The 27298-nt window shown below is 51.4% G+C and overlaps 1 protein-coding gene and 1 long non-coding RNA gene across 3 annotated transcripts; one reads left to right on the plus strand and one right to left on the minus strand.

The window, feature by feature from the left end:
* Window positions 1-24597, plus strand: KY (kyphoscoliosis peptidase). 2 transcript variants are annotated; one of them, XM_068692196.1, is made up of 14 exons: window positions 1-133; window positions 4057-4106; window positions 5268-5321; window positions 11749-11811; window positions 12514-12576; window positions 14390-14464; window positions 14637-14678; window positions 15202-15252; window positions 16454-16536; window positions 16809-16917; window positions 17532-17649; window positions 21318-21503; window positions 21993-22183; window positions 22943-24597. In XM_068692196.1, exons 1-14 carry the CDS (start codon window positions 93-95, stop codon window positions 23845-23847), a joined length of 2031 nt encoding a protein of 676 aa, XP_068548297.1. In that variant the 5' UTR covers window positions 1-92; the 3' UTR covers window positions 23848-24597. The 2 variants fall into 2 exon arrangements, with proteins under 2 accessions (XP_068548297.1, XP_068548296.1); XM_068692195.1 differs by lacking the exons at window positions 1-133; window positions 4057-4106; window positions 5268-5321 and adding an exon at window positions 8711-11025.
* On the minus strand, window positions 1058-6743 carry LOC137861108 (uncharacterized). Its single transcript, XR_011099391.1, has 3 exons — window positions 5497-6743; window positions 4950-5179; window positions 1058-1947 (listed from the first exon to the last, which is right to left on the minus strand). It is a non-coding gene; the product is annotated as an uncharacterized lncRNA (long non-coding RNA).
* Window positions 24598-27298: the final 2701 nt, after the last annotated feature.

Here is a 27298-nt window from a genome sequence, read left to right on the forward strand (position 1 = left end):
TCCCGCTGTCAGTGCGTGCTGCTCCTGCTTCCTCCTCCAGCTGTAGCTGCCCCGGTCCGCACACGGCGAGCTCCCCTTCGCATCCCACCTGCATGGGGAACATCAGGAGCTTCTGCTCCACCTGGGCGAGGAGGTAACGGCGAGCGGGGCGGGCAGGGCAGGCTGACCAAAAAAAAATAAAAATCCCCATTTTGAAGAGCTTTTCCCCTTTGCCACCCCTATGCAGCTTCGGGGCAGGACAACGGTCATGGGTGGCTGTCAGCAACAAACTCTCTTAGGGCAGAGAAGCGCTCTGCGCCTGAAGCAGAGTACTTCTCCCCGAAGCATTAATCGGTGGCACCAGCACCGTGTAATTTGTTACCGGTGGCACGTTTCTGCGTGGCTTCACTTCCTTAAAAGCAGGGGAATTAATCAGGTGCTTACCAGCACAGGGTTCGCACCATGCGGGCAGGCACCCCGGGAGCAGGAGCCGGTGCTCCCCGTGGCCCCGCAGCCCCGCGGATTCATGGACGGGTTTGCACTGCAGGTGCAGGAAATGAATTCGCCTTGTCTGGGCAATGTATGGCAGCATCGAAGCGTTTGCCTGCGTTACCAAGTAACTGAGTAGCTGAGCATTGCCTTTCCCGACTAATTGATGCCCTCGGTGATTGCTGCCGGGGAGGAAGCACGGCGGGCAGCGAGGTGACCCCGTGCACCGCAGCCCTCCGGGGGCAGCTCGGAGTCCTGTGGTGTCCTCGGACACCACAACGTGTCCAGGGGTTTGCTCCATCCATCAGCAGGCGCTGGCATGGGGCCAGCCTTTCGCAGTATCCCCCCGTTAATTTCCTGGGGTGTTTCAAAATATGTATATTTTATCCAGATGCATTTCGTATATGCGTGTATCAGATTTGGGGCTGGGAAGGGGGAAGAGGGGAAGGCTCAGGAAATCAAGGGATGGGGGAAATGCGACTCTGAGCCCAGCCCCAGGCTCCTGGACAAGCCCCCTTCACCCTGCAGGACACAGGCAGCAGCTCGAGGCGCTTCTCTGGGGTGTGGGACACTCTCTAGATCTGTATACTTTGTAATGGGCCCTGTAAAGAAGGCCGTGACCACACGTCACTTTCTGTCATCAAGCCTCTGCTGAGGCAGGTTAGAACCAACCTGAGTCTCCGAGTCACTGCTGATAACTACTGGCAGTGAATTGCCAGGCTCCGGGCTTGCAGCATTAACATTTAAAAATCACGAGACCCCAAATACCATGACACCACGTCTCGTGACCTTTAAGTCAAATGGGTTTAGGTTTCTTTTTCTTTGACTTTCAGTGTCCAAACCATAAGGCTCATGTATCCAAACTCGCCGCAGTCCAAAAGCACCAGGAGCCCATTACTCAACTAAAACCCGAGCTGGTGGCTCATTGACTGCTGCAGGGAGCAAGGGGAAGGGGACTGCTTCGCCAACGTGACCCCACTCATTTTCACATCACCTCCTGGAGGGAAGGAAAATGATCAAGTGGAGATCAGCACAAGGTCACAGCCAGTCGAGGTGCCCAGGGCTTGGTCAGCCAGAGAACATCCCATTCAGTTATCACAACTTATTTTTAAATGGTTCTTTTCAATGCTGATGTGTTGAAGCGACCTTGGGCTTTAAGTCTGTTCGTGAAAGCCTTTGAATCTCAGTTGGAATTAATGTCGGCTTAGGCTGGCCAGAGCCAGCACTGAGCAGGTCCCCAAAGTTTGTCCGGGCAGCCTCACAAAGAAAAGCTCTCGGCAGAGCTAGGAACAGCCTTACACTTTTCATAAGTTAAAAGAAACAAGAGGACTAAAGCTCAAAGACAGAACATTAGAAAATTTCCTAACACAGCCAGCCCCAAGCCCAGCCGCGTGCTGCACTGAGCCCCTCAGCGCACCATACCCACACGGTCCCCATTCCATCTTTTTGCCAGGTTTCAGCCTTTGATAGCACGTTTTCCTGTAAAAAAAAAAAAAAAAAAAAAAAAATCAAAACCGATTTGAGAGAAAACCTTGCATCAGCCTGCATTAATTTGGTCGGCTGAAATCAAACTGTGGAGTCAGGTATTTGATGACTAAGGCACAGCACCGAATGAAAGCCCTTTCCTGCCTTTTTTCTGCATCACCAAGGTGTGCGTTTTAGATAAAAGTCACGTTTCTGACCGAGGCGTTGGCTGCCCGACCTCCTGCCTCGCTCTCCCTGCTCTTCCCACAGCACGGGGCCAGGGCAGACAGGAGAGGGACAGGGCACTGGGAGCTTCATCCTCAGCAACCCGCTCGGCCATCCCGCCCCGGCACAGCTGAGCGAAACCCAACCGTCCCGCCCGCTCTATTTGTACACGCAGATAAATATACATAAGGCAGAGCTGAAAAGACAGAGTCAGCGCCTCTCCGAAGCCCGTCAGATCCTGTTACCGCCAGATCCCCAGCACTCTGCGGCACGCACGCTCTTTGCAGCAGCCGTCAGCCTGGCACGGCGCGGAGCAGATGGTCACGATGACTTGGCCGGGGGATGCTGTCAGCCCCCAGCTCCTCGCCTCACATGATTTTGCCGTGCCACCTGGGCAGGGCACCACGCCATGGGGGCGAAGGCAGCGCTCCCTGCCTCGCAGCAGGGTCCTGAGCAGGTCACCAGCCAACCCTGGGCACCGCCAGTGGCTCCCGGTGGCCCCTTCTGCCACATGTGGTGGTGATTCCTCTTCAGCACGGGCACCAGGCTGGGGGACGTGGGCAGTCACCAGCAGGGAGAGCAAAACTGAAGGCAGAGGGACCAGAGCCACCAGCAGGACCTCGTGCAAATAGCCCAAAGCCTCATTATCACCAAATGATTACCTTCTGGTGGTTGCTGATGCAGCCTCATTTTGCCCTGCTGCCCACAGGTCCCGCTGAGCATCCACTGCTGCTAAACAGGGGGAGATGAGGCACAGGGGGCAGAAAAAGGCAGAGTGGAGCCAAGGGCAGTCTGTGCCCAGACAGTCCTCCTACAACTGGTGGGCACTGGGAAGGAGAATGACCCCTGGTCCCTGCAGGGCTGGGGTAGAAGAGCGGAGTCTTGCAAAGAGCCCCAGGGAAGAGACCAGCCACGGGCAGCCCAGTTACCGCAGCATTCATGTGAACAGCCGCGAGCACGAGCAAGCCCTAAACTCTCTTCTCACAGCTTCAGAGGGGAGCCAGAGCACATCCATAAAGAGAAAGGCAGTGCAGTGGCCGGGTGAGCGGCCCCAACTTCCTGGCACTCGGGGAATCTTCCTAGATCACGTTACGTTCATGTGTCCTTGGCTCGTCTCTGTACAGTTGAAAAACACTGTAAGGGGAGCCAGCTAATTAAGACAGTTGGTCTTGCAGAGCAAAATCCAGGGAAACAATTCCTTCCCGTTACACTGGATTGCAGACCTGTTGCTTTCACCCAGCCGTCCCGTTGCTGGCTGCTGCAGCAGCGCTGGGTGCTCACGGCGCACGGCAGTGCTCATGGCACAACCTGCTCTGCGGTAGTGCAGGGCATGAAGGGCCTCCGGTCCACAGCGGGGATGTTCCTAGGCACTGCCACGACACAAATAAATAATGATAATAATACTCGGGGGGGGTCGGTAGCATGCCCTGTCATCTGAGCCAGCGCTGATGGAAAGAGCACGGAGCTGGCTGCCGAGGTGCTGCGAGCGATTTGAATCCGCTGACATTTGGCCACCAATTGGGACAGGCTAGCGGCGGCTTCGGAAGGGAGCGCAAAGCTTTCCGACAAGCCAGCGAGCTGTCGGCGTGCTGGCACGTGCACCCACAGCACCCCAGGGTGCTGGGCAGATGAGCTTCAGGCTCAGGGTGCCCAACACCCTTGGGTGCAGCCACCCTTACCGTGCCAGCTTCAGGAGCGCTTATCGAAACCAATACTTCTGGGGTGATGAAGATGTTTGAACAGGGACCGCTCCTCGTTTCTGCAGCTGTACAGTGCCATGGGGTTGGGTCTGGTTGGGTCTTCCTTTCCTTGGAAACCCTAAGGCGGATGGGGATGTGGGGTGGGAGAGCAAGAGGTGTCCTCCTGGGCTGCGAGCTGATGGCCGTGTCGTCCTTGCAGGCTGTGCCGCTGCTGCTGGAATGAAGGGGAAGACAAATCCACCGACCTCAGTAAGTCACCCGCGGGAGCTGTGCTGGCAGGAGGTGGGGAGGTGCTGGCACGAAGCATGAACATCAGGCACATCACCAGTGCACGGAGCACACTGCCATCCCTCTTCTGCTCCGCAGTGCTCAGGAAAAAGGAAATCACTTTCACTGATCTCACTGAAGGGGAGAGGATAAACTCCAAAAGAAATTGTACCAGGGAGCAATATGGGACTGACCCAGCATTGCCTCCCCAGTCCTGTATTTTCCAAGAAAGTTACAGAAACGGTGCACTAATAAATAGCATAAACAATGAAAAAGGGCTTCTGATTGGAACCAATGCCATGGTACCACAAAGTGCTGCCACCTGCATGCACTGCAACACGGCAATCTGAATTTGCTCTCCTCTTCACCTCTCTGAAAAGGTGTAGATAATTTATAGGATGCAACAAAATATTTCTGGAGAAAAAAAAAAAAAGACACTACCTTGCTGGCCAACACTTTTCCCACTGACTTTGGCTGTGCTGAACCCAGGCTCATCCGCTCTCACCCTTAAACACGAGGCACGCTTTTGGTGGGAGCAGCAGGGGCAGGACAGGGCTTCAGCATCATGGGCACCCTGGCACTGTTCTGGGCAAGGAGAAGCAGAGCTGAGCACAGCTCCGGGGGCCGCAGCTCTCCAGCTCAGGCTCTGCAGGAGCCCCAGGAGCAGAGCCCATCACGTGCCCAGCAGAAAAGCCGCATGAGCAGCACTGTCCTTGCCACCATCTCAATGACACAAATAACGTGCAGCAGAGCTGGCGGGGGACAAATGGTAAATCTCCAGCTAAGAACAATGATAATGAAAGTACGGAAGTGAAAATTCATTACCTGAGTCCACTTGGGAGATGTCCTGAGGGATCCTCTCAGGCTTTCTGGGTTGCTTTAACCCTCTGGGTCTGGCTCCAATACTTGCTCTGATGCACTGGCGTTGGCTGTGCTTTCTTCCCTTTTTTTGCCACTTCTTTGTCAGAAATCTGTCTGCTCCTCACAGCAAGGTGCTGTGCACCGCACCAGGCCCATCTCATCACGCTGATCAATGAATGCTCAGCATCCCCAAACTATGCAAGCAGAAGGAAAAACATAGTGTGATTTTGGGCCAGCAGCTCCAGGAAATAGCTTAATAACGTCTCCTCCTCTTTCCAACAGCCCAGGTGGAAGTGAGACATGAAACAGGACGACCCCAGCAGCCCAGCCCCACAGGTAAGCTCATTCCATCCAAGCAGAGAAGTCTCCCTGAACGCTTTTTGTCCCTTGGAGCACAGAGGACACACTTCAGCACTGCCAATGTTGCTTAGGTTCCCCCAGCATCCTGCCAGCTCTCTGAAAAGTTAGAGATGCCCATCAGAGGCAGCCCATCCGGCCCATCTCCCACCACCTTTTGGAAGGCTGACGGGAACCAGGAGGGTTCCGCTTCCTCCTGGTGCACCTCCAGGAGCTAGCAGAGCAACATGCCAGTGCAGAAGCCTGCTGGCTTCAACCTAGGGGTCCAGCCGAGCGGCTCTTCGGAGGCAGCAGCAAAGTTTCCTTCTGGTTCTTGGCCACAATTTGAGAGTACATGTGGAGGGAAGTCCTGCCTCCCCTCAGGAATGTGCTTCCTGCCAGCTTTCTGTCATGCACTGAGGGGGGCATGAGGCCTCCTTTGCAACCACCCTACTCCTGGAGGACCCTTATATAGGGAAACAAGGCCTGACCCACCCAAATTAACTTTACCTGCCTCCTGTTGGCTTCGTGGCAGCTCATTCAGTCCTGACAAGCACCAGGCTCTTACCTCAGGGGCACTTGGGATCCTGTTTGGTAGGTGCAGTTCAGGGAAGGGCCCACTGAAACACCAGGATGACTCTGAACGCAGGCGTCTCAGCACAGCCACACTGCTCGGCCCCTGCTGCCGACACCACTGGTGTCCCACCAGCAGCAGACATGCAGAGACCATCTCAAACACAAGAGACAGTTTCCATGGCAGTTTCCCTAAGTCACCAGTATACTGCTTCTGTTGCCACCTTTGTCATCGGATCATCCCACAGCTTACTTTTGCTCCATGCTGTAGAGCATCCAGCTCTTCCCATGGCATCCTGGACTCTCGGGTCAGGAAGAATAAGCCCAATGAGAACTGTCATGATCTTGCCTCTAAATGACCATTTGGGTCCTTTAGCTCTAGCTCCATGTGACCACAACCAAGCAGCGTGCCCATCTGCAGACAGATGTTCCTGAGGAACCCAGTGTTCCCAGTGCCCAGACCCATTCTTATGGTGTCTCAGGAAGGACGGTTTGGTCACCCCAGGCTCACTGTCACACCAGGAGAGTTCATTACTACCACATCCACTTTCAGGAAAATAATAATGAGTTGCATGTATTTTTTTCCAAAAACATGTTTTCCAGTTGTTTGTCATCTGGTAGAAATTGATAGAAAATACCAGGGTAATCGGGCAGAGGAGATAACTCATGTGTGCTACAGGTCAGCAGGAAAAAGGAGGTTGTTCATCACTGCAGCAGAGAGGTGTTGATAAAACACAAAAGATGATGCTTGGTCTAGCAAAGTACCTTCTGCATCTCCCAGGAAGTGACAAACTGCCTGTTTAATTAGAAAGGTCAAGGCTCTCTCCTGAATAAACCAGAAACAGCCTTCTGGGGGGGGGGGGCGATAATAGTAATAATAATAAACCTGCCAGAGTATTATGGAGGACATTAGGAAAAAAATATGTATAAAATCTCCGCCAGACAAGAGCCACAGTTTCTGAGAAGGGGGTGTTGAGAAAACCATTCTGCTCAGGGAAAGAGCCCCCCTTCATGTTTAATGCAAGCAGATATTCCAAGTTTTTTCCCTCTTTCTTCATCTATGTCTCTTAAAACATTTGTAACCTCACCACCTACCTCGGGTGTACCTTGATGTTAACCCAGCTTGTCCAGGGGCAATGTTAAACCAGTGGTTAGCAATAAGGCATGTGGCCCCACGACATGGCCGATGCATAATTCAGGTTACCAGGACACCCTGAGGTGCAATCCCCAAATTGCAAATAGGGATTAAAGGACAAACTGTCCCAGAAAGGCTGAACGGGACATTTCGGGAGCTGGTCCCATGGTGACTGAGAGGGGAAAAAACCTCTCCAGGGACCTGCAGTGGCCAGGAGAGCTCGCTGATCTCCACGTGATGTCAGAGGGATGGGGTCCATCACAGGTCCTCTGTCTGCCTTCAAAGGAGGAGTTGTTTGGAGATTTTAAGAGAATCAGTGCCTTAATCACAGTGCTCAGCCCAGCCAGGATCGCTCTGCCCCTCTAGAAGAGGCAGCGACAAAAAGCAAGCCGAGCAGCATGCTGAAGGTCAGCAGATCCGTGCTCTGACACAAGGCAGCACAGCTCCCAGTGCTGCAAGACGTCCTGCCCAAAGCCCTTCAGCAGCTCCGTGTGCCCAGCTCTTGCTCAGACTGAGCAGCATCCAGCTGCCGCAGCGTGAGGAGAGGGGAAGCCACCTGCAGAAGGGACACAAAATGTCAATGTCAAGGCTGGGGATGGAGAGATGAGGGCACATGGCCACGCTTCCAGGTCTCTGCCACAGAATACAAATGGTGGTATTTTTTGCTTGTTTAAAAAAGAAAAAAAAAAAATAACAGCCTTAGGTTAGCTCATGTGCTGGTACCTCCCTGTGCTGGGGACAAGGGCAGGGTGTCCATGCAGTACCACATGTCCCACTGGTGGGAGATAGGCCCTGCTCTGCTGTAGTAATAGCCTGGGAACAACACGCCTTGGCTTTTATGGACCAGCAACACAATCTGAGATGCCTCCTGCTACCAGAAGCACATGTTCTCTCACCTGTTCTCACACTGAGAAAGGAGGCAAGTAGATCCTGCATCCAAAGCATAATCCCCGTGGTGTTTCTTCCTTGGGGGCTGTGGCACCCGCCTCGCGTCTGCGCACACCACCCAGCCGCATCGTCCTGCTGTGACCTAAATTCATCCTGACCCGCCTCGACGGGACCCTCCTGGCCACCCGTTAACCTCCTGTCTACGTGGATACCAGGAAACTGAGCACGGGGGTTTATAGTTCAGTGGAAAGTTCTGCTGCTGTCTTAAATCATAAAGCACAGCTGCTGACACAGCACAAGCTGCAAAGCGAACAGAGCATTTGTGCAATCTGTGGTTTGGAGGCCGCCGGGACGAGAATAAGCACAGCGTCTTGCAGCTCTGTTGGAGGGAGAAGGAAAGGACAGGCCAGAAGAGTAGATTAAAACTCATCAGAATGCCATTGTAATACCCGGTGCAACACGAACACAGCCTGGCACTTCAAAGTCAGCCCACAATTGAGGGAAAATGGCAGCTGAGATTCAATGGCTGCAAATGCAAAGCAATGTGTGGGGAAAAAAAAAAAAAAAACAAAAAACTAACAACAGGCACCAAATACATATGCACACACACGGACTAATGAGCCCTAAATGAGCTATTCTGAGCCGGGAGACAGATCTTGGGCATCTTTGTGGAGAGGGCAGTTCAGACACCGCCCTGGTGGTGCCTTGCACACTTTGTTTTCTTCTTGTGCTCTGACATCCTGCAGAGGGTCCTCTGGCAGAGGCCCGAGGCCTCTGTGAGGGACCAGGCCCGACCTAGAGGCCCTTTGGGGCTGGCCCAACACAGTTCCCCTACCCCTGATGGGGGGCCTCACGTCCCCAGGCTTCATGTGGAACTGGTGACAGCCAAGGGGACACGGTGCCCAGGGGCAGCCCGCTCCCAAGGCTGAGCAGGCCAAGCTCCTCTGGAGACCATGCCCCATGGAGCAGAAGGGCCACCCTCGCACTGCTTCTGGCCATGGCCATCTGTGGCCACTTAACAAAGTGGCCTTTGTTAAGATCAAATGAATGTAAAAGACCCTCAAATATCTTCGGTCTTCCCACCGCCCCTTCTGCACAGCCGCCAGAGACACGCCAGCCGCAAAACGCCTGCGGAAGAGTTAAAGCGCTTTCCTCAGCGAAGCAGCCTGCAATCTTCTTCTCCACCCAATGGGACTCAAATAACCTAATTCTTGTTCTACATTTGTATGGGCTCTCCTTCCCCCAGCTCACCCCTGGAGAAATGACAGCTATGTGGTAAATACATGTAATCATGCCAGTCTGATAGCTTCTCTTGTTCTCTGGCCATTAATTCATCTCCCTGGGACTTAGGTGAACGTTTTGCATCCCGCAGCAAATTCAAAGAGCTGCCTTTATTTTAAAATCAACACGACAATAAAAGCCTTTCTCCTTTCCCTCCTCAAAATGCAAATTTTTAGCTTCAAAAATATCCTGGCACACAGACAGCTGTTGCTGGCCGTGACCTTATCTCAGGCCAATGACAGATTTCCCATGCATGAGAAGTCGCAGGGTTTAAAAAACCTCCTGACTGCCATGTGCTGTGGCCGGGGCAGGTAACCGGCACCGGAGGATGTGTTGGAGTGATAGGACTCGGTGGGGCAGGCTGGTGGTTGGGCTTGATCTTGAAGGTCTTTTCCAGACAGAATGACTCTGGGATCCTATGAGCAGCGCTTGCTGCAAGCAAAGCCTGCACTTCGTGATAAAAACACTAACAGAAATCCCCCCTGGGATAAATGAGCAAAGAAAAATGCGAGAAAGCCCTCCAAGAAGAAACGCCTTCTTCCTGATGATCGCTATTTCTAGGAAAGCAGGAAATTTCTGCAAATTTTCTCATCTCTCTGGACACACGTTTTGGCAGGGCAGCCGTGACAGTGATGGCAGAGCAGTGCTGGTGACTGTATGGGTGCCGGCCCAGGAGCACCCACGTGCACCATTAAAATAAATAAATTATCATCACGACCGTGGACAAACCGCATCAGCTTCATATCCAGCTCCTGTGACAGCGCTACCTTGGGGGCCTGCCCCACTCCAGCCCACGTTCATGGCATAACGCAAGAGGCCAGGGGATGGCGGGGAGGAAAGGGTGCTGCAGGCCGGGGCTGGAGCCAGGCAAGGGAGCACTAAAGGCCAGCGGGCAGATGGCGAAGCGGCGAGCAGAAAGTCACCACGGCCATAAATCTCGGGGAGCGGAGACGGGCAAGCCCCAGGTGGCTGGGCAAGCCTGCCCGGTGAGCCCAGCGGTGCCCAGGCCGCCCTGGGCCAGCGGCCGCGCGGGGTGGGACGGGGGCCAGTGATAAAATTAGAAAAGCGTTTCCCTGCCAGTCCCTTACGCGGGCTGCAGGAGCCGCTAACCCCTGCGGCACTGCCCTGTTTTGTTGGCTGGGGGAGCTGCTGGAAAAGCGGGATTTTTCTGCAAAGCGCCAGCTCCCACTTGGTGCGCCTGCAGACAGCCGGTGGGGGAATTATTCAGCTGTCCTCTTCGGCGCCGGGCACTTCCCCTCACTCCCTCTGCCTGGTGTGCCCGAAATGGCTGCTCATGCACCCCGTTTCCAGCAGCTCTCCCCCCGCTGCACCAAGCTGCAGCTTCGCGGCAGCAAGCCACCTCCCTGGACAGCACTCATTATTATTATTTCTGTCCCTAAGCATCCTTTAAGTTTCCACTGGGGGGACAGAATCAGAAGGGAAAGCCTTTTAAGGATTTCTGCCCGCTTGGGAAAGCGAATCCCCCCCAAGCCAAGAGAGCTGCGAGGGGGATTTGAGTGCAGGCAAGTGCTCAACGCCGAAAGGGCAGAGCGAGGGGAGGGGGAGCCCAGGGCACGCTCTGAAACCAGAGCCCCCAGCCGAATCGCGGCTCCTTCCTCAGCCGTAGGAAGTTCACAGGGCTTGGCATTGGCAGAGCACGGATGGTGACCGAGCGGGGCAGCTCGGCGTGGCGGCAGCTCAGCGGTGGCCCTGCCGCGATGGGTACCGTGGACCTGAAGGAAGGTCCCAGCACCGTGGTGATCAACATGATGCTTATCGTCCGCCCCGAGCAGAAAGGGCAGAGGGACAGACAGACAGACAGCGCAGGTAAAACCCCAAGGGAGGGGAGGGCTGCAGGTGTGGCGCCAGCTGCTTGCTGGGGCCAAGCAGCAGCTTGGGAGTAGAGCTTGGGCTTTTCCCCCTCCGCATCTCCCTCCTGTTTTAAGAGATGTGCTGCAAAATGCCCAAACTTCCCCTTTTTTTGCAGGAGAGCCCTTTGCTCCTGCACACTTCTGGGCACTGGCACGTGCCACCGCAGCTGCAGGAGGAGGTGACGTGCGCGGGCCACCGCTGAGGACCACGCGTGCACCTTGCTCTGCCCTGCGAGCAGCAGAGCACGGGGGCAAAAGCGTTGTGTGCGAAGGGTGTGCAGGCTTTGTCCCCACAGGTGGCTGCCCCGAGCCATTTATAGCTCCAGTCCGTGCCACTCTCCCTGGCCCAGCTCCTAGCGTTCAGGGGATCTTCCAAAAAGCTGAGAACATGCTCTGCGAATGCAAGGGGACCTTCCCTGCAGGAATAAAAGGAGGGGGGATAAAAAGAAAATAAAAGAAAAAAAAGAGAAAAAAAAAAAAAAAAAGTGTTTCTGCTCAAATTCCTTAGGGAAAGGCTGGCTCCTCCAGATGGGCTGATGCCTGCTGGGTCTGGGTCTCCAGAGGGAAGGGAGCTGCAGGGACAGACCTGACCACTGTGTTCATCTGCTCATTTATTTGGGAAATAACGCCCAGCTGACATCCTGCAGTGCTAGCACAGACTCATATTTATGTTTTACAGGTTTACAGAGTGATGGAAATGGAAACAACAGACCGCAACCTGCACAGGGGAGAGACCTTAGTGGTAAGTTGTCTCCTCACTCCGCACATGGGAACACCCCCCTACCAAAAAACAGTACACAGTGCCCATCCACAATCTTGTAGTGCCCAGCTCTGCCTCAAGACAGCAACATGTTTGAAGCAAACTATCTCCTAACAGCACCTTGGGAGGCTTCAGTGGGCACAGGGCTCTTAGGTCATGGGGGGTCCCCTGCATGCTCTCCTACATTGCACGGCCAGGATATGCGCTTCTGACACCGGTGGCACAGCAGTGTTGGAAGAGCAGGCAGCACTCTTTCTCCCGTGGCACCACAGAGGTTAACACGTTCCTCCTGAATCAGCATCTCAATGGGCCCCTTTCCCCAGCACAGGACACAGGGGAGGGCTGCAGGTGAGATGCTGAGCGCTGCGCCATGCTCTCGCTCAGGGACCTCACCACTTCCAGGCACCCCGCACCTCTCCGTGCTCCCAAGCACAGGACATTTTGGCTGTGCCCAACAGGGCGAGCACATCTGGGCGACCACCGCCTGGAAGGGCAGGCCAGCTCCAGCAGCTCCAGCCCATGCCCTCCTCAAACCATCCTACCTGGGCACCAGCCTCCGGAGCAGGGCCACATCCCACCATTTTGCCCCATGCCCCAAGCAAGCCTGCTTCCTCATCCTTACTGCACTGCCGAGCTGACACTGCTCTCCTCGTGGCACTGAGATGTTCTTCTCCCTATGAACAGGCCAGAAAGCCTCCGAGGAGCCCTACGAGCAGAAGCAAACCATTACTTCGTATAAAAATGAAGGTAAGTGACCAGCCAAAGTACATGGGTTTTTCAGAGCAGGGCTTCAGCAAGCTCCTGCTCAAGCTGGTTTGTAACAAACACACCAACAGGACACCCCACACGAACAGAAACCAGGATGTAGCATGGATGTAACCAATGCCAGATATTTCAGTGCAGATGGAAGGGGACAAGCAGCAGGACAGACAAACATCCTTATTTCTCCTGGTGGAACCATCTCAAGTTTCACGCGCTCCTCTGGCTCACAGCTAAAGACTTCCCAGTTCCTTATGGAGGGCGTCGTAATTAGGAATAGCAGAAAACACCATAAAAACATCAGCAACCATTTCATCTCTGTAGTTTTTAAGGAAACAGGTGCAGCACTTTGAACATTTACTGTGGGATTACTTTTTATCATTTGTTAAACATTGTTTAAGCTTACTGGGAGAAAGCATTCCTGTGTGCTAAATTTGTTTCTTGGAAAACAAAGAATTCTAATTTAGGGGGGAAAATTGAGAAAGTGGGAATTGGCAAGAAAGCCCACAAAAATCCACAGATATGAATAATCTTGAGAAATAGCACCTTTGCAAAATATAAAAATCTAAGGAAATCATACTATTTGCAGAAAGGCAAGCCTTTGAGAAACAACATCATTTCACCTTTAAATTAGCTAACAAAACACACCAACCAGCCCTCATCTTGGCCCCCGGGTACCTGCAAGCATCCCAGAACTGGAGCCAACCTCTAGGATTTTAAAGGGTTGTATAGTTTTTACAGTCTTTCTTGCCTTCTGCTGTTGGGATTTAAGGACATCGAACTTTTCTGCAAAACCACAGGAGATAAAAGAAAACTTTTTAAAAAGTTAAATTCTGAGAAAAACTTATTATTCAATGAGAGTGCAGATTCCTACCTAATTAGCTGCTCCCAAGAGCTGGGTTTTAGGGAAAACCTCAAAAACCACGAGGCTCTGGCTAGAGCTGCTGGGGGCAGCAGGTACAACGTGCTGGCAGCCCCGAAGTGCATTCACACCTTGACCTTTCATCTCCAAAATAACCCCATGCTGCCTGGCCCAGCGAGCCCACCCGCGTGGGAACTCGGGCAGCTGAAACCTCCTAAAATGCTTGCCTGAAGTGCAGCCTCTTTCAGAAAGTTCAGGTAGCTCCTGTAACACTTCCTGACTTCTTCCTTGTGTCTCTCTCTCATGGTCAGAGTGAAGCTTTAAGCAAAAGACCCCGAATTTCCAGGGAGGTTGTCTGGGAGCATCGCGGCACGCAGAGCACAATGCTCTCAGCCAACACTGCCCCTTGCAGGCAATGGCCTTTTCCAAAGGTTTTCATACCACAAACCAAGCCATTTCCATAGCTTTGAGCCTTTTTTCATTTTATTCTGAGAAAAATCAATGAGACATTGATTCTCTGTTTACTGTATCTCCATCAAGAACTACTTAATACGGCAATAAACCCCTTCTTTAAGCTGCCACATGATCCTCATTGAGGACCTCTGCTTTATTATCACTTGCTTCAACACCTGCTACACTATAACAGGCTTTCTTTCCTTTTTTTTTTTTTTTTTTGAGAACTGAGAATTTTTTTGAGAGCCATGTCAGAGGTGACTACAGGTTTTCTTACAGTATGGTTTATTCGTTCTGCCAGGAAAGCAGAGCACTTTGGTACCTTCTCAGATGGCAGAGGTGCTGCCTGTTTTGCTAAGGTTGTGTCATTTCAGCGATGTTTGGGTGGATGTGACCAGGTTTGGCACGCCGACCCTTTGGCTCTCCTTCACATCCGAGCACTGATTGTGTTCCCTTCCCAAGCACGTTTGTCACCATTTCTTCCAGGAACCCAGGTGACGGTGGAGGTCCATCCCAGGAACACCACCCCGCAGCTCTTCAAGAAGCTCTCCTTCAGGAAAGGTACGTTCCCAGCCAGGAAACCTGCCCATGGCCAAGGGGACACCCCTCCCTTCATGGGCACCACACTGGCGGGGACTCCCGGGAGCTGCAGGCGATGCTGCAGCCCTGGAGCTGGGGTGCTGATCACCACAGCCCCACAGCACTTTCACTAATTGTGCCCATATCATTGCAGGTTCCCAGAGGCTGCCCAGCCTGAGAGGCCAGGACAACAAAGGTGAGGCTGCCCGACCTCCAAGCCAGGGAAATTGCTCCCAGGAGGAGGTGGCTCCCTCCTCCCCTGGTGGGGCTGGTGTCTTGAAGCTCTTGAGATGCCACCAGCCCTTGGGGTCAGGCGCTGGCCACACTGCCCAGTGGTGGCCATACCCATGTGGGTGGGTGCAGTGATGCTGAGAAGCAGCTGCTGGTGACAGCAAAACCTTTCTCTTCCTGGGGCAGGGTTAACACAGCTGGCGATGATATGAGGCCATCAGAAACCCTCAGCAGCTGCCTGCAGAGGCACCATCTATGGCCAAGCCAGCGCAGGGGCCTCATGCAGCATCCAGGCTTCCAGCTTGTCCATGCCACCAGCGCCTTGGCTGGGGTGTGGTGTTCCCAGCCCCAGGGCTGCAAGGGGAGGCGTCCGACTGCCGGGGAACACAGTGTCCACAGAGCCTGGGGACTCCCAGAATTCACCCCTCTCACTTCTTTTTCTCTTGCCAACAACTGATCGCCTCATTCTTCTTTCTCCAATTTTCCAGCTTTCGAAAGGCCCGAAGCCCCGCAGGCACCAAGTGGGAAAGACCTGCATGGTAACTATCATCTGCACCCAACCCGCGCCAGGAGGGTGCAGCCCCAGGCAGGGACCCCAATTTCTCCCCCAAACAGGCTTGCTCTGCTCCTGGAGGGTACGGAGCTGTGATCTTGGTTTTACCAATATGAGCACGTCCAGCTTCCCAGTCCCCCACAAGTCCTGGGTGGCTCTGTGACCACCCAACAGGCTGGACAGGGACGATCTCACATCTCCGTGCACACAAAGGGGCACAATGCACGCTGCCCAGCTAACAGCGTGAGCCTGCCTGAGTTATTCTGGACCCCACATCTGCGGGGAGCCTTTGCAGCTATAACCTGACAAAGATGAAAACCGATAACCAATTTTAAGAAAACATCCAGTTCCCAAAAGGCAAAAAGTAATTTTCGGAGCGGTGTAGAGTAGGAACCGTTAAGCGCGTAAATCTGCTTTATCTCTCTTTAGGTCAGCCTAATAGCCCTTTTCAGGGAAAACGGAGATAAACAAACAGCCTGTTACAGGAGCAGAAGCGGCGTGCTTGCAGGCTGATTTTGGCAGGACAGCCAGTGTGGTGGCCCGCGTCCTGCTGGCAGGCAGTACCGTCCCCAGGGGCTGAGCCGGACCCAGCGCCCAGCCCTGTAATCCCTCCCCGGGGCAGGGGTTTCCGAGAAGAGCAGGGCTCATGTTAGCAGAGCATCTTTGCAGGTCAGGAATAGCCCCTCTGCGAAGGGAGGGGAGATGGACGCCTCTCCCGGGGGCTGGAGCTGGGGGGATGAGCCCGAGCCCAGTTTTGGGGAGCTGGGAGGGGGAGCACAGCGGGCACAGGTGTCAGCGTGAAGAAACCCAGCTCTTTGCTGGTTTTGTTTAGAAAGTCTTGCTTTGCAGAGGATTGCACAGCACAGGTTTTCCCTGATGTTTCTGCAGTGTTTTGTGCTCTCACATCCAGCAGCCAGGCATTTTCAGTGCTGCCACACAGCTCCAAAGACCCTGGGTACCTCCCGCCCTGCCCAAACTCCACTGGAGCGGAGGCGATGAGCCCTGCTTGCCATGCAGCTAGCAAGGAGCCTCCACAGCTGCCCTCGTGTCCTCTGTCCCCAAGCACCAGTTCTGGCCATCCTGCAGGACAGACAGTGGCTCAGCCGTGGCCCCGGGGGCAGCCACAGCCCTCTCTCCCTCCCTCTGCCCCTCCCTTCCCCAGACAATACCCTCTTGTTTCTTCCCAGCGTATCCATGGGACAAATCCTCTTTGAAATCCATGCCACTAGATCTGCAGCAATTTGAGAAGCTGGATGCCTACGCATTAAAAGTAAGTCTCGCTTCTGCCTCCGTCCCTCTTCCCTGCATACACCAGCAGCAGACATCCCACTCTGGGAGGGAACCTGTGACCAAAAATACATCTTGCTTGAAACGTGGAATTACAGCTCTGTGCTTCTATTTTTAACAAAGCTCGAGCTAGAGCAGCGTCCCGGCAGGTGGGGTCTCACCAGCTTTAGCAGGACAAGGGATGGGGAAGGCAGGGGTGTCCACCACAACCTTTCTTCACCCCAATCTCACCCAACACTTCCTCCTGCCAAACAGGTGAACGTCAACAACAGCATAGAGGAGCTTGTTCAAGTCCTGCTTAAACGAGCCCGGACCGACCTGGAGAAAGTCCGCGTCATATGGATGTGGATATGCCATCACATAGGTGGGTCGGGGTCTTCCATAGAGAAGGTAACGCTGCTGCTGTTGGTCTCATTACGCTGCCGCTGTGATTCACTCTGTGTCTTGTGGGTGGTTTCACACAGAAGGCGCAAAGGAGCGCTTTCCGGATATATTTATCCAGAAATACCTTCAGAGGTTATCTCACCATCTCTGTTTCCACACTCCCCCTCCTTGCACTGCCAGGCCCTACAAGGCATTGTGCAAATGGTTTCTCTCCGTATGATGGCTCTGTAACACCTACCCAATGTATTCGAGGGTGCAACCATACCAGTCCCCATCATCAAAGCAGCTGAAGCACAAAGCCAGGCTGCCGAGCACCAGAGGCTTGGTTGTCACATCCAGAGCCCTACAGCACCACTGGATTTGCAGACCGATTGCATTTTGCATAGGACATGCACAAGCTCTTAGGGGAAGATGTGGATTTAAACCAGTTTAAAAAAAAAAAAAAAAAAATGAAATGAGCCATACGTGCTGCAGCTCATCTCGCTTCGTTTGCGCTCACGGAGGTGGAAAACAAAGCAAGAGTTGCTTCTGCTGCCCACCGAGCCTGCTGCCTCGGGCTTCTGGATGAACTTTAGCCTGTGCTCCTTCCCGCAGAGTACGACGTAGTGGGCTTCCGTGACAAAAGCCAGCGGCTGTGCAGTCCCATAGACGTGCTGCGGAGGGGGAAGAGCGTTTGTGAGGGATACGCTGCGCTCTTTAAGCAAATGTGCAGGTAAATTAAGCTCAGGAACATTCGGTGCCAGGGAGGGTTAACGTTTGTTGTCATCTCCGTGCCTATTCTGTCTGCCTTTGCATTGACTGATGTGACTTTAAGCAGGACGCAGAACTTCAGCTTTCAAACCATGCTGTGGGAAACCAGCAAGTCCTGGAAAGGTCAATTTTGCTCCCTCCTCCTCCCCTCCCCAGCATAATTTGCTTTGTGCCATCTGCTGAGCTTCGCATCGCATTAACATAATGGCAGATGAAAACACGGAGATAATTTGGTTAGAAGAGGCTAGGTTTTTCCTTCGAGTGTCCGTATGTGAAGGTTAAAAGCATGGCGAGCCTCAGACAAAACTGAACTCTGCCTGCAGCATGCTCCTGTGGCACAGGCAGGCAAAGCCCCAGCAGGAGCTCGCCCAGAGCCCTCTGCAGGTGCCCTCTCCGCTGGAAGGGACGGCCCAACAGAGAGAGGGTGTCCGCAGGAGATGACTTGCCCTGATGACTCAGCAGCACAAAATTGGAAGGGGCCTCCTAGCACCAGAAAGCAATTGTGTAGTTTCCTAGAGCACAGGTTTGTGAGGCAGTGCTGTGCCTTCCTCTTCTCGGTAGACCAGCTTCCACCGACAGGCTTTGGAAAAATGGAAGATCAGTCACCTGCTGGCACATGTACGTAACAATTGGCTTGCCACACCATCCAAAAAGATTTAGGAAGGCTTTCACCATTAGATAAACAAAATCTAGAAGGAAAAGGCCAGATTTAAAAATAAATAAATAAATACTGTGACAGATGCTAATGATGCTAATGTGGTAAATGCTTCCAACCAATAACATATCCCATGATACCTGATCCTGCTTACCAAAGAGTAAAATAAAGAAAGGGGATGATGAAGTATGAATTTATAACTGCATATTATGAAACAGTTATTAGCGGTTAAAAGTGGGGGAAATTATCATCTGTTCATTAGAAAGCATATGTTTAGTTCATTAAAAACATTAATCTTTCCAAGGATCTTTTTTACTATTTAAAGGCTCTGTTGATTCATCCTTCATTCCTCAGATCCAGGTTGATTATTCATTCCGTGATTCAGGAAACCTCCCAGTCATGCAGTCTATCACTTTTGACAATTAGCTAAATATTTCAGCTCCTCTCCTGAAAAACTATAACCCAAGCCACCTCCTTCTTGCAAGACAATTTCCTCATTCTTTCTTCTCATGCACCATTCAAGTCTTACACTGAGTCTAAGCATAAAGGTGAGAGGCAAAGAGCAGCCTTCTTATATAAAAGTTTTCAGAGACAGATTTGGGTTTTCTAACATGCCTTTTCTCCTAGCTCCCACCAAGGCAGCTTTAACAAACAGCCCAATTCGCCCCTCACCACAAGTACCCCCAAGTTCAACTTCAGGCAAGCCTAGCACTGAGCACCTGGGGAGAAACGCTCACAGCAGCAGCAGCAGCAGCAGCGAAGGCACAACAATTGTTTGCTCTTCAGAGGTTTCAGCACAACCACAGGAGCAGAGCTGGCCACACACCCCACAGCGGGTCTGCCCACTGCCCACTCAGCTGCTCCTCGTGCAGAGTTGGTCTGCAAATAGCCCAGGCTGCCCATCCTCTCCTTTCCCTCTCCTCTACAGTCTGTGGCTGTTCCTGGCTCTTGGGTACAACTGCCTCCCTCTGGAGAAGCCAGATTTGCTTCTTTTTTTCAAATGAAATCTCCAAAGCCAACCTGAAATGAAAGGGAAGAGGCTGCCATTGAATTCAAGTGACATCTACAGCAAGACCCAGATTATTTCCTACTTTTCTTGAAGTCGAAAAGCATTTTAGGCTTAACCACCTTGGTGCACTGAGCAGATGTTGAGAACAGTTCCTTAACTCATTTCTTCTGGTCCACCTTGCTTTTAGGGTATTTCCTACCATCACGTTGCCACATCAGGCATTTCTGGAGACCTTCTCCATCTTCATTCTGCACAGTTAACTTACCTGTGTAAAGTTGTTTATACAAGAACAGAGACGTGATCACTCACTCTCTTCACCAGTAGAGGATTGCTCCTACAGGAGGTTTTAGTGTGCTTTTGTCCATCTTATTAAGGAGACTTCACTGAGATGCTCTGACCTTTCTCTGGGAAACTCAGCACATCCAAGCACGGACTCTTGCTGTACCTTTGCTAGCTTCATGTTAAGCGAGAGCACAGACAGAAGGGAGGGCAGAAGGTGTCCCTTGGTGTTCTGTCTGAACACCCAGACAACCGAGCAGCAACAGGGCGCTGCCACGGCTCTCCTCCCCGTACACCTCTGTCTTCTCTCTGCAGGCTGCCCAGCCAGCTCCCAGCTGACTCTCAGTTCCCCTTTCACAACGACAGAGGAACAGATAACTAAGCAGCACAAGGTCTTCCAGGCGCTAGGATGTCTGCGTGCGAAGCTGATGGGGCTGTCTTCCCTCTACACAGGCATCCCCTCCGTGAATAAAGTGGTCTTCCCTACGAGCACTGCCAAACTGCTAATTACCAGCCAGTATCTCAGTTATCAGACCCAGGCGTCTTAACAAGCATGCTAATTATCTTCCCCATAAATATCATTTTTCTTCTCACTGAATTAAACCCACGTTATGCAGACAGTCTTGATCTTGACGCATGCACGGTTTGTTACTTAAGGTAGCTGTTACAGCTAGCTTACTTTTCAATGAAGAAGAAAAATGTCAATACCATCCTACACAAAAGACAATCCTCTAAGTGAAGTAAGTTTAGATTAATGCTGAAATACGAGGCCAATATTAGAATCCGTTGCTATCAACAGCAGAGAGCTTATTAACACATTGCTTATTTAAATCCTGTTTACACTTCAACAAGTATTCATTATTTAAAAAAGAGAGAGAGGGAAACTATTTAATCATTTGTACCCTGGGCAAGCACAAGGTCACTCTTTAAGGAAACTAAATCAACCTCCACAGTCCTGGGAGGTCTAAGAGATCTTGGCTAGTGTCAAACACTGGGCCTACTGTTAGAGAGAGCACGAACAAATGCAGTTTTAATTTATAATTACATGGGCTAATTGTGGAGAGCATCAAAGGGATCCCACTGAGGAATAAGACAGAGAGCAATTAAATGCACCTCATCTTTGTCATCCTCCCCCAGAAAGACTGAGTTGATGGCGCATCAGGCAAAAGAGATGGAACATGCAAGAACTGGAAGAGAAGGGCCCCTTCCTCCCGTGGGACCCTCTCTCCAAATTTCTGTGCAAAAGCTACAAGGGAAAGAAGACCTCTACGCAACACTGGGCAACGCTAACAGCCTCGGGTGTCGCTGCCTCGTGCTGCTGTCCTGTGCTCTGCTGCCCTGCACGGAGCCAGCCCCCAGAAGGGCACAGTCTCCACCTGATGCCACTGGGCAATGGGGAGAACTCTCCTGCCTCTGGAAGGGCTGAGGAGGTCATGCCATGCTCAGGGCTGAGCCACCGGCCCAGCAGAGGTGCAATGAGCCCAGTGATTTGGGCGGCACGTGGCCGGAGCAGGCACCTGTGGTGTGCTGGCACTGGTGTGGGACGGTGTGGGGGGCTGTGCTCCCGTTCAGTACAGAATTAAAGTTCTGTGGATGCGCTGGATGTGGCTCCTCACGTCCTCCCACAGAAGTACACTGAAGGATTTAAAACCAAAATGTCCTGCTGCACCTCGTTGTTCTCTTTTAGCATCGCAGGAATCCAGTGCATGAAGCTATCAGGATACTCTAAGGGGTACGGGTACACGGTTGGGCAGGCCTTCGAGGGAGACTCCAACCATGCCTGGAACGCCGTCTACCTGGAAGGAAGGTGGCACTTACTCGATAGCACCTGGGGAAGCGGTAATATTGACACTTCTGACAAGTTCACCTTCAGGTAGAGAAACAATTCTCTAATTTAATACATAAACCTACCACAAAGGCAAGCTAGCGGGTGTGCTAAGAGACACCGGGGACAAAGTTTAGGTCTCACTGCAAGGGGACCCCTTCACACCCTCTGGGCTGCCTGTCCAAGGGAGGGAGCTCGTTGCTGTGGAAAGGGGGTGACCTCGAGCAGCAAGCAGTGGGACTCACAGCTTTCAGCCGCCCCAGAGGAGGTGCCTCCCTCTTTCTTCAGGGCCCGTGGTTGCAGGGGACAGCACAAATACCCTGGGTTTATACAAGAGCTCAGCATTTTGCCCTGGAAATAGAAAACCAAAGCTGAGGTTCCTTCTCTCCCTGGAGAGTTTCAAACCCACAGAGCTCAGCTTCTCAGCAGCCCCAAACACTCTGACTTCCTCCTACTGAAACCACCACCACTGTGCGGCGGAAGAAGTAACTGCTTATAATTACTCACTTTCCTTTTATCTCTTCCTTCTCCTTCCAGATACAACGAGTTTTATTTTCTGACTCACCCAGCTCTGTTCATTAAGGATCACTTCCCAAATAACAGTAATTGGCAGCTTCTCAAACCAGCTCTGACGCTGAAGGAATTTGAGACTACCGTGATGTACAGCAGTGACTTCTACAAGCTGGGCCTGCTGGCTGTGCACCCAGATACAGCCATCATCCAAACAGGTAATCCCTGCCTTGAAAATGACATTAAAACAATTTTCTGTGTTCAAAAAGTTTGACTTACTGAACAACATATAACTAGGCTCTTCTTTACGTGATACTCAGCACCCTGCAGCATCCAGCAGCAATTTTAACACGAAACCATTCAGGTAACCTCACTGCCCCAAAGAGCCCACATTGCAGGTCACCATCTTCAGATTTTAAAAGGGCTGCAGGAATTTTAATAGTTAGCCATTTTTATGAATGCCAAGAACACGAAAGTTCAAACTGAAGGGCAGCAACATTTTAGGACTTAATGTTGTCTTCAAGCACTTTGGGAACAGGCTCATAGGGAGGTCAATTATCTCATGCCTGTGTACTGCAGGACTCCTACACCTTTCTCTGAAGCTTCTTGAAATGGCTGCTGGACTAGAAATCGGGTCTGGCCACGTCTAACTAAGCCCTTCTTGAGCACACAGGCTGACAGTACTTGCAGTTGCATTTCTCACAGGTTTTCATATTCTATAGGACCACAGCTCCATTTCAGTTGATATCAAAGCAGGATTAATGCACACCTCCAAAAAAAAAGGTCATTCATCACCTGGTTCTTTTGAGGGGCACCAGTTTCTGTAAACAGGTGACCTGTCAGCCACAGCTCTTTCTTTTACTGATAGGGAAGTGACAATCAGTTGGGACAGATTAGTCTTCTGGAACAGGGTATGTACATGCAAAAAAAAATGCACTGAAACTCTGATGTGGTTTCTTTTCTTACGTATTTCATAGTCAATGGAACCGCCACCATATCAGTGGATTGCCGCTCTTCCACATTATTTACATTTTCGCTGAAGGGAAGAGAAAAACATGGCTTACTGACTTTGAGGAAACACGGAATGAAGCTGGAGATCTACCCACAGAGTACAGGGCGCCAGGAACTGGAGATCTTTGCCAAGTCCTCCAACTCCCCAGAAGATGTCTACAACCACGTGTTGCAGTATGTTGTCGAGTGCAAGTCTGTGGACAAGAGCGTTCACTTCCCGAAGGACCTAGACCAGCCCGTTGGACCAAGTTGGCTCTCAGAGCGCCAGGGATTCCTGAGGCCGTCACAGCCCGACCCAGTCGTCCACACCAACGATGGACGGTGCTCTTTCACCTTCACCCTGGGAAAGGACATAAGCATCTTACCCACGCTGCAGTCTGATAACAGCGGCCTGACAGAGGACAGGAGAAGGCAGCACATCATGCAAATCCATCGTGGCAACCAAGTTGAGTTTCTGGTCCATCTCCCCCATGCAGGGAAATTTGTTCTGAAATTCTTTTCCAAGAAGAAGTCAGATCCTGGCAATTATACCTACGTCTTCAACTACCTCATCAGTTGCCTGAACAACGAAGTGAAGTGGCCGGCTTTCCCTCAGACCTATAGCAACTGGGCGAACGACTACGAAATACTGGAGCCACTCTCCGGGCTGCTGCCAGCCAACCGCAACGTGCAGTTTAAACTCAAAATGCACGGGATATCAAAGGTGCTAGTTCAGGCCCAGGACACTCACACGCTGACCCTGAGCAGAGACGGCTTCTGGGAGGGAACCTGCAACACCGCCGGATGCACAGAGTTGTTCGTTATGGTGCAGGAGAACGCCAACCACAGCTTCTACTCCCACGTCCTCAAGTACACGGTTGAGACCCCGTAGCAGCCCTTCCTTCACTCCAGCTCTCCTGCAGGAACCAACACGCCTGAAAACAATACAGCTGTAAGAGATCATTAGCTCTCTCAATCAAGTTCATTCATTTGACAAATGCAGAGCAACACCTGTGCGCTTTTGCGAGATCAAGGGCTCAAAGGGGTACAAGGAGGCAGAAAATCCTTTTATGAAGGGAGCAGCAGTGGAAGGAATTAGATAAACCCCTCACCTATGTTTCAGTAACATCATGCAGACTGACGTTTTGACGGAAATGACTGGCTATCACAACGCAGCTCACGACACATTAACAGTGATGGCTAGTTTCCAAATTATGGACCATAGGAGAAGTCTTATCATGGCTACTTAAGAGAAGAATCCACCTAATTTTGGGGCAGGATGAAGGAAGTACCCTCTGTTTTTCAGCAGCAATATAGGACATGAGGAATTTCAGGATATTTAAAGCAGGCTTCTATATAACTTTAGTTGCAAAATACATCCCAGGAGAAAGAACTGTTAGGAAGGAGACACAAAGTGAAGTTTTCTTGTGCACTTCATTGTCTTACAAATTTAAGTGATACTGCGAAATGACTTCTTACACTGAATCTTAAATTCAACAAAATAATTTTTACCTTTTTATATTAGAGCATTTGAATTGTAAGCACTTTTTCTGTAATGTTAGCACTGTAATCGTATCTCAAGCATAGCGGTGTTTCTGTAATTAAAACTACAGTAAAAGGAGAATAAAGTTTTCAGAAATCACTCATTCGTCTTACTTGTATATGCAAAACTGGAACTAAAGAACTTAAGGGGCTAAATGGAACAGCAGGCCAAGTGACATAATTATCATATAAAAAAAAAAAAACATCCAGTGCTATGCTCTTGGAAAAATCATACACATGCAAGGTGGTCTTCTAGTGGATCTCACCACAAGTACACACCACGAGATCCATAAAACTCAAATGTCTGTGTTAGTGCAGCCTGACAGATACTATGTTTGAGCTTGAATTTGAAATAAATCTGCTTTGTTGTTGCATTCTATTTCATTGACCAAATGATACAAGTTCCTCCTCACAAAGGCCCTGCATTTTCTGCACAAGATCCGCAGGTTGTTCCTGTGTGGGATTTGCTTTGCTGGAGGCAAGCAGCCTTGAGCCCCAGCTTGAAGCAGGTGCAGTAAGTGTGCAGGGCACTGGGAGCCACACTCGTGTAGCAGAACCTCGGGGAGGACACAGGCTGTCAGAGAAGTGAGCTCCCAGAATAAACACGAAGCGTAAGCTAACCAAGCTTTCTGTAGGATGCCAGGAGCAAAGCAATGCTTTGGGTTCTTTTGTACTTTGAGGCAAGGAGGCTACACACGACAGGAAAGTAAGTTTTAAGTCCTCCCCAAACAGCTAAGTGTCTTTGCCCTCAAAAACTGGCAGCAGCTCACTGCAGGGCCACTAATGAGCCTCGGAGCCCAGCAGGTATCCACTCCCTGGGCAACAACACAGACTGAACAGCACGGATGCAAGCAAAACTCTGGGATGTTTTGATTGCCTAGGACCTTGAAGGCTAAATCAAGCGTTCTCTCTAAATTCAGACTGCCCTAGCTCATCCTGGTGCATAGCAGAGATCTTTTTTTCCTTAGGTCACGCTCTTCAGTTCAAGGAAGACACATTTCAGTAGCTTTCTTTCTGCGTGCCAAGCTGATCCAGGCAAATCCTTCACTTCTTAGAACGGGAGGATAAGGAGGCATCCCGGAGTGCTTAGGAACTAAAGGAAACCCCTTTCTCCACATAAAAGGGTCACAGGCACCAAACTAGATACACTCTTCATGCAACCAAACGCTTGATGTTCACTTACATGCACACCAACAGACAGAGCTACACAAACTGCCAGCTCCCCTGCACTGAAACAGCCTCAATCCCCGCTGAGCATTTGGTGCTCACTCACCCCGGCTCTCAGAGGACACCAGCATTTTGGGACCCCGTGGCGGGCACCAGCATCAGCTCACACCAGGGCTGGCACAGCCTCAGGTGAGTACTCCCTCCTCCCCACAGAAAATGCTGAAAACTCAGGTACCTGTGGTTGTACATGCACACGTAGGCACAAGCATCGAACCCCTCACAGCAAAAAGTGGCCCAGAGCACTGCGGTGCCCGCAGAGGAACATCTGCAGCACGCTAACAGCGGGCAGAGCCCGCAGCAGCTTCCCATGTTTGAGATGTGGCCCTGCTGCAGACGGGAATATTGCAAGCAAATTTCCACATTTCTAGCAGAAAGCAAACATCTGGCTCAGCCCTGCAAGTGTGTAAGGAATTCTTTGGTGCTATTGAAAGCATGAGTTCAAAGACAAAAAAAAAAAAAAAGCCTCTCCAGCCTTGTTAATTATAATGCTGTCAGGGCCAGGCGATTATTCCAAGGGATGTCTGACTCTGCAAAGGCAGAGAAATAACGCCTGCGAAACCCTGCAGCCCCAGATAAAAGCACCTCATAAGTCTGTACTTGCTGTGACATCTCCCTCCAGGATAAACGAGTCTTTTCCTCCTCCCCCTCATAAAAAAAATGCGCATTCTTCAGTATTGCCGAGACTTAACACTGGCTGAACACCTCTGGAAGCCCCTTCTCCGTTATCTCCTGCACTATCGGCTCTCCCCTTTCATCCCAAGTTCTCCCTGGCAGGCATTAGGACCAGACAGCTTCTGCAATCCCTGCACCACCAAGAGGAGCAGGTACGTGGCATGATGAATTCAGACAACGCCACGCTGCCTGCTCAGCCTCCTCCTGCTGCCCAGGCACAGCGGATCCAGAAAAAGAAGGCACAAGAGAGGGAAGGATGTTGGGAATGTTTCATTACATTTTATTATTACTTGGTTTTTATATTCTCTGGTTCTCCAAACTGGCTCTCCAGACATTCTCTAGCGCAGTCCTACTGGCCCGTGTAACCAGACAGGACTTAAAAGTACTCAGATTGCTTCCATCAAGGTGCAAGCCAGTTACGAGGCAGATATGGTCTCTGGCACATTTCTGTTTGCCAAGAATCACAAAAGCCTCAAATCCTCTTCCTAGAAAAACAAAAATAAGGATTGCTAAGCTAGCTGAGAAAAAGAGCTTTCAGGCACGTCTTCTCCCCACAAACTCTGTCCCACCATTTCCACCTCAGAGCCAAAGACATCCTGTCCCCTCTGCACAGGGCTCACCACAAACCACGCTGCAATCTTTTATTTTAAGCCACATACCTGCTCAGTCCACACAGCCTAACTTCTGATCAGACTTCTCCATGCAGACTGCTGTCTCGGGCAGTAAGTTCTATGTTTCCAGTCATTGCTGAATGAATGTAACTGCTCCTTCCATCACACCTCAAAGAAGGCTGTGTAGCACGTGCACCAGCTTTGGCAAAACCAGCAGTTACCTGCACCTGTGCCAGCTTTCTTCATGACTTCACTAGCAGCTCCTTCTCCCCTGCTACAAAATCAATGTTT

Source organism: Anas acuta, chromosome 9, assembly GCF_963932015.1.
Source record: "Anas acuta chromosome 9, bAnaAcu1.1, whole genome shotgun sequence".
NCBI classification, from domain to species: Eukaryota; Metazoa; Chordata; class Aves; order Anseriformes; family Anatidae; genus Anas; species Anas acuta.

Coding starts and splice junctions, on each gene's coding strand:
- KY (XM_068692195.1), top strand. CDS start 10,860: ATGGTGACCGAGCGGGGCAGCTCGGCGTGGCGGCAGCTCAGCGGTGGC. Junction 11,026..11,748: donor CAGACAGACAGACAGCGCAG/GTAAAACCCCAA, acceptor TATGTTTTACAG/GTTTACAGAGTGATGGAAAT. Junction 14,679..15,201: donor GAGAGGCCAGGACAACAAAG/GTGAGGCTGCCC, acceptor CCAATTTTCCAG/CTTTCGAAAGGCCCGAAGCC.